Here is a 7,021-nt window from a genome sequence, read left to right as displayed (position 1 = left end):
CCTTGAAGGGAAGCCATATGAGGAGTGGCTGAGGTCACTTGGTCACTGCTCAGCCTGGAGGAGACTGAAGGGAAACCTCACTGCAGTTACAACTTCCTTGTGAAGAGGAGTGTTAGACACCGATCTCTTCTCCGTGGTGACCAGTGACAGGACCCAAGGAAACGGCATGTATCAGGGGAGGTTTAGGTTAGATATCAGGAAAAGATTCTTTGTCCAGAGGGTGACTGGGACTGGATTAGGCTCCTCAGGGAAATGATTACAGCACCAAGCCTGCCAGAGTTCAAGAAGAATTCGGACAATGCTCTCAGGTACATGTGAATCTTGGGGCTATCCTGTGTGGGGCCAGGAGTTGGACTCAATGATCCTTGTGGGTCCCTTCCAACTCAGAATATTCTATAATGGAATAAACTCCACTGACCAGTCCCAGCTTACAGTGTGAACAGTGGAACTGTTCACACTGTAAAAACTCAATTTAAAAAAACGGTTTTTCACTTGCAGCTGCCACCAGATGTTTAAAATATTTGTAAGGCTGAAGACAGTCTTGGTACAAAGCACGTGCCTTCACAGCGTGGGACACAGACAAGAGAAGCCTTCTTTCATGCATTTCTGCTTTCCCATTATTGCCTCCTCCACTGCTCAGTGATTCCTCCCCCAGGTGCTGGATTCAGACAAGCCCTTAAGGTGGTAAGAAATTACATTACTGTGTGGGAGAAGCAGAAGCCCCAGTGGGTGTCATCCAGAGGGTACTGGTTCCTCAACCCTAGTTGTCTTCCTGACTCACCCAGCAGCTCTGTACAGATGTATAATTTCACAAGAGAAAGGTCTGAGATTAGTGAAATTTTGCAGATGAAAATGTATGGGTGAGAGGGACGGTTATTCCCCTAAACGCTCACCTTGGGTTGGCCATTGGTCTTATTGTAGCCACTCATCTCAAAATGCTCTTTGTAGTAAATGATACCACACAGGGGCCCACCAACACAAGCACAGCACCCTTATGCATATCCCTAAACCACGAAAAAAAAGGCGTAACAAAGATCTCCTATTTCCCTACCACTGCCTGGCTTGAGGCCTTGAAGTGGGACCCTCAGTTAATAGGCCATGGTAGATACTGAATCTGAAGAACAGAGCCAGTCACAGGCTCAGGATGTGCTGGTCGTCTACCAACAAGCCTCTACAGAGCTTCCAGAAGCTCTCACCAAAGGGAGAATTTCTATTCCATCTTCTTCTACCTTCTTGTCAGTGACACTGATGACTGTGCCCTTTTCCCTTGAAGTTTCATCTTAAGGCTTCCATAAATATCTTTCTTGATCATTCATTCCTTGTCAGGTGGGTGAACTGAGAGAATCCTCCTTCTTTATGTGGGAGCAGAGAAAGATTTTCCACTGCAGTTTCTCATTTGCCACAAAGCAAAGGCAGCACCTCCAGCTTCTTCAGCTTCTTCTCAGTGGTTCAGTACAAGGGCTGCCATCTATTCCCACACTAAAGACCTCCTGCAGGCATGCCTTGGTAGCCCTTCATGGTCGCGGCAGAATCAAATCCCCTGTCTAATCTTCTGTGTCCTTCTCTTGGCACCACGGGTCTTGCCCCGCAGGCTACACTGTGGTGCCATCTTTGTCACCTAATCAGTGCACAAACCTTGACAGGTTAGGTTTTCTCAGTAGGAACCAAGATCTAGCCTTTTCTGCCTACACAGCCAAAATACACCAAGATCACCTTTGTACCTGTAGTGGTTTAGTTCCACAGTACCCCGCTGTCAACAAGAACCCCTTTGCTGACTTCCTAACATTGACAGAAGTTCTGATGTATTGACAGACTTCTAAAGAGCCAGGACAACTCGAGGTGACAGACAACCCTTTACACCCATTCCCTAATGGGAACTGGAAAACCAGTAGTTTTGGCCAATAGGTTACACCTTCTGCCAAGAAGCAGGACTAGGAAGCCAAGAGCAACACGGTGTATGGGCTGGAATCTCTCCAGCTCCTAGCATTTTCTCTGATCTAAGGACCACACTGCAGCAATACCAGTCTGCCTCCAAAACACACAGCTGCAAAGAAACTTCTGCTCTTGCTTAGGTCCTGAACGGAGCAGATCCATCCTCACCCCAGAATGCCTGTGTATGTCCGGTGCAGTGAGTCCCAAGGAGTAAGGGGTCCACCTAGTGCAGTCAGAGCAGTACTGCCAGGACCGCGGGCAGACTGAATCACACGTGAGCTTCACAGCAAGGCTGCAAGTGACACTGGTGGGCACCAAAGCCTTATCCCCTGCATAGTCCCTTCGAGGGAGAGGCAGACCCTCTGAAAGGGGCAGCACTCCACGTGGACAGCACTTCCAGCTACTGCATGGGCGTAGAGCAAGTGTAGGCAAGTGGAAGCTGGCTATGTTGAACAGACACGGCACGTTTACACTTAGCAAGAACAGTAATCCAAGATGAAGCCAGCGTGTTTACAGGGGCTGAAGGCTGGCTTTAGTCCAGGGAAGAAAAGCCTTGGTAGCTGCTGGTTTGCTACCTGCCAGCACTACTGCTGCACTTTTATTTCCCATAAAGGATCCCGAAAGAGACTTGACCTAGATCAGTCTGTGAGAAATGGATCAAGAATGGACCTTCCTGATACAGAAAGCAACTCCTCTGGCCAACTTATAGCTATCCCAGCTGAAAGAAATTGAGTTATCTAATGTATTCTACCCACACGAGCTTTAAGGTCTTACACTTTTCAAAGGCAGTTCTGGCTGACATCACCTTCAAGATCTGGGAACATAAGAGTAGGGTTAAAACATCCTGCAGGGGTTTAGGCAAGTCTTTTAACCACATCCTTTTACTCCCTTCTACAGAACATGATAGCTCTCTTTGATAGCAATATAACTAGGCAGACATTGTTGACTGCAGGAAATGGAAAGGGCTAAACGGAAAGAGCCACTGCTCCACATCTTATCCATGTGCATCCCTGTGTGACAAAGTCAGAGCAGATCATGTATGAGCTCCTGTAACATCTGCTGATGGAACTGAAACTAGCTGGCTATCAACTCTGAGCACTAGAAATAAATAGGCAAAACAGTGCTGAACATAGGGACTACTAAATAGTTTAAAAAGGCATTTGGGAAGCTTAACAAAAAATGCCTGTGGCATGGAGCCTTGAAAAGCTCACGGTTTGCCATAGGCAGTTCCCTTGAGACTGAAGTCATGCAGTGCTCCCACACTCACGTGAAAGACTCAAGTCTTAAACAATTTGATTATGATCAGATAAAAGAAAAAAAAGGGAACAAAAATAGCTTCCCCATCTCTCCTTTCATCCAGAAGCAGGTGAATCACTGACTTAAAAGACATCTAGTGGCAGATAAAAAACTACAGAAAATGACTAATCGAAAGGATGTTATTCTGGAAACTTCTAGACTTCCCATTCCATGGGAGTCTTAGAAAGGAATGGACCTATTCCAGCCTTTCATCAAACCAGGCATGTTAGACAGAGACTAAATGGTAAAGCAAGTTATGGAAAAGCTTCCCAGACAACTTTAAGTCAAAAAGACCTGCGAACCCTTATGCAGTACTCCAGCTCTCTGTCTGTATCACCTTAACTTCCCTTCCTGCTGGCAAGAGCAGGCAGCAACCACACTATGAAACCTGAGAGTCTGTAGGACCTAAAATTCCAAGTCAGGCTTAGGAAGAGCCTAAAATAGCACTGGAGCATTGAGAGCTGTGTAATTTATTTTTTTATATATACACAAGGCTTTTCTTTTTCTATATATAAAAGACATAAGCTATTAATTCTTCCTATCTCAAATTTTTTGGTTTCACTTACTCTGAACAAATAAAAACCATCATCCCAGGAACTTACAGCAAAGCCACCATAGGTTCCTGGGACCAAGAGAATCCTGTTCAGCAAGAAAAGAGCAAAGTATCTGGAAAAGCCCACTGTAAGCTGGGCAGTGGGGGGCCAGCAACCCTGGGAGGTACACGTGAGAAACACTCCAAGTCCTATTCACTTGGAAGACATGGAATAAGCAACATTAGCCTGAAAGAACCCAGATTCTACCCACATGTAAATGCACTAACAATACCAATCAATCTTATAGACTTTTATAAGTAAGAACTTTTGATACACACACACACACACACATATATGTATGTACAGCCTTCTCTTGCAGAGACAATTAGGTAGTTCCACATTCAGGAGAGGCCAGGCAAGTCAGCACCACCTGGCCAGTGGTTCACAAGGCGCTGAAGATGCTCCTGGGTGCGTGCTCATGGTTACTTCATCGTTTCTGAAGGGAAGGCCAACAAGTCTTGGAGGCAGGCTCAGTGCAAACACACACACAGCTGCAGTAATGTGTAACAGCTGTGTCACAGGGTAAGGGAGATGAGAGGGAGCAGCAGGGAAAAGAACAAACATAAACCCTCTGGAGACTGCCAAAAGGGTCTGCAAACAGTGTCCATCCATGGCAAGTCCAGTCAGAACTTGACAGAGAAGGAAGTCCCACATGAGCAACCCTTCTCTGCCTGGGGGTTGCTCACCACCTGGAAGGAGCTTCGAATCAGCTCTTGGCTGAAGTCCACCATGGAACCTTTCACAAAGGCCAGGCTGTCCACATCCACAACCACTCGGGCACCACCTTGCTCAAACACCCTGCAAAAAAAGCAGCATATTTAACCATCAACTGTGCCAAAGACCTTACAGAGAAGTGCAACCTCAGCATGCTCTTTATTTCACAGGCTTCTTCCCTTCAATGTAAGGTACCACCATCTCACACATCCCCCTCCTGCCGTTTTTGCCAAGAATAGTAACACCTGACCACCACAACACTCCTTTGTCCTTGCCTGTCATCAGGATTGATAACTGTGTCCAAGGAAAACTTGTACTGGAAGCCAGAGCAGCCACCTCCTTCCACCTGCAGCCTGAGAAACTCTGATCCTTCTGCGATTTCCAGCAGCCTCTGCAAATAAATAAAAGGAAGAAGATTAAAATGCCTGCTGAACAAACTGGTGAACATTCAAACATCTCCCCTGCGCGACGGCAGGGCAGGCAGTGTGGAAACCCTCCCAGAGACACCCGAGCCCCTCCGAGAGTCCCCACCTTCACGCAGCTCTCGCTGAGAAAGACCTGTCCTTCGCTAGGGCCGCTCTCCGTCGGGCCCGGCTCGGAGACGGACGACGCCCAGCGCAGCAGGGAGCCAGCTGCGAGGGCAGGGCCGGCCGGGGGCCTGGGCAGCGCTCGGCCTGGGCACGGCGAAGTGGGACACCAGCTGCCTCGAGGAGAAGGGAAAGGGGGCGCCTCAGAGGGGTCCGCGCCGCGCCGCCGGAGCGGGCGGCGGGCCCGGCCCCTGCGGCCACCAACCCCTGCCGCGCGGCGGGGACGTTCCGTATCCCCGAGAGAGGGTCCAAGGGGCCGAGTGCTCAAGGGAACGGTACCTCGTCCGGCCGCCCACCGCCAACATCCACCACCGCCGCAGCGCCGCCGGCGCCGCCATGCCGGCCCAGCCCCGCCCCGCCGCCATGGCGGAAGTGCGGCCGCGGCGGGCGGGAGCGGCCGCGCCCACACCGGGCGGGCTCTGGGCGCTGCGTCAGCGGGGCGGCGGTGGCCTTTCGCGGGCAGTGTTTGGCCTTGGCCTCGGTAAACAATTTACAGGCGCTGGAACTTCGCACGAAGCTGCCGTTCGCTCTGGGGGTGTTCGCAGCCATGAAGCACTGAACAGTAATGAACAGCGAGCGCTGTCCGTCAGGGCATGCTTGTCCCGGGATTAGCCGTGAGGTTGTTTGTCCTGAGCAGAACCCAGAGAAGGATCGAGGTGCCGCCGCAGGGGAGTTGGGGCAGGCAGAAGAGCAAACATGGGGCCAGGGCTGAGGGTTTTTAGGGTTTTTCCATGATCCCGGCTTTTCTGGTTTGCTCTCCTTTATCAGGTGGGGGCTTAGCTCAGAAGGTGGAGGACAGTCTTCCTTCGTTCGAGCGCTTGGCCCGGCGCTGCTGATTGTGCTCTGCCTGACACCCACATCGTCCCTCTCCTCCCACCGCAGCAAGGCTGGGAGGAGGCCCCGGGCCCGGCAGGGCTCACCCGACTCGAGGTGGGCCCCTACGACCGCCCGGGGCACGCTGCCCTCCCACGGTGATTTAAGCTCCTCCTGGTCGTCTGCCGTGTGACAGTGGTCTGACCGGTCGATCACGGATGCACTCGTGGTTAAAAGAGTCTGTATCTCTTTCTTCTTCATGTGCTTCTGTGGGAGGAATCCTGTTCCTCAGCCCTAGCCAGGCCTGCGGAGAGTCATACAGTGACTGTGTGGAAGACTGGTGGAAGAAAACCTGTCATCCCAGCAGGAGGGGGTGATTTACCATCACGGGACTTCAGGACCTTGTCACAGTTTGCTTTCTCACCATCCTGCTCCAAGCATGGTGGTGCTTCTGTAACCATGTGCTTTTACTTATTTGTTCCATCCTGAGCATGTAAATAAAGACTGGTTTGAGCTGTTCAAGTTTGCTTACTCCTGGGTTAGCTCTAATGATGCTAGGATAAAGCCGGGAGAGTATCACAGGCAGGGTCCCAGCAGGAGTGGTACTAATGCAGGTACCTGCAGTAGTTGATGAATCCTCATCAGGGATATGGGAACACTGAATGTTCAAATTAAAACGTATTGGAGTGTTTATTGATTATTATCAGTGTGGCATCCCAAAAGCTGGCACCTTGGAGGAGGGAATGAAAACCTCCTGGGAGAAAAGGCAAGGAGGGATCATGCCTGATTTCTTTCCATATTGCATTGGCTTTCCTACTCCTGTAGGGTGTGTTAGATTGATCTTGCTGCATTTCTCCATGTTGTGGCTGTATTCACTGTGAACACCTTTTGGAGAATGGATGTAGCCCCAAAAACCAGACACTTTATAGTTGCCTTCATTTTTACTGGTGGTGTGTCAGAAGTGTGGCAAGTAGCTTCAAGGATCTTTGGGACATTGCTGAGATGATTCCTGCAGACTGAAAGAATGAGAAGAAGGCCAGCTAGCATCCCTCAGTCAATATAATTAATAATCCGCTGTGCTGAGGA

At 50.0% G+C, this 7,021-nt stretch overlaps 1 protein-coding gene and 1 long non-coding RNA gene across 2 annotated transcripts; one reads left to right on the top strand and one right to left on the bottom strand.

Annotated features, from left to right (window-relative positions):
• Positions 1-4,056: 4,056 nt before the first annotated feature.
• Positions 4,057-5,487, bottom strand: ISCA2 (iron-sulfur cluster assembly 2). Its single transcript, XM_048308276.1, has 4 exons — positions 5,402-5,487; positions 5,067-5,235; positions 4,811-4,926; positions 4,057-4,619 (listed from the first exon to the last, which is right to left on the bottom strand). The coding sequence occupies exons 1-4, from the start codon at positions 5,485-5,487 to the stop codon at positions 4,445-4,447; spliced, it is 546 nt and encodes a 181-aa protein (XP_048164233.1). The 3' UTR covers positions 4,057-4,444.
• A 53-nt stretch (positions 5,488-5,540) lies between these two features.
• On the top strand, positions 5,541-6,457 carry LOC125327466. The gene is made up of 2 exons (XR_007204278.1): positions 5,541-5,778; positions 5,891-6,457. It is a non-coding gene; the product is annotated as an uncharacterized LOC125327466 (long non-coding RNA).
• The last annotated feature ends 564 nt before the right edge of the window (positions 6,458-7,021 follow it).

This window comes from Corvus hawaiiensis, chromosome 6, assembly GCF_020740725.1.
Source record: "Corvus hawaiiensis isolate bCorHaw1 chromosome 6, bCorHaw1.pri.cur, whole genome shotgun sequence".
NCBI lineage: Eukaryota > Metazoa > Chordata > Aves > Passeriformes > Corvidae > Corvus > Corvus hawaiiensis.
This window is presented reverse-complemented; position numbering and strand designations above follow the sequence as displayed.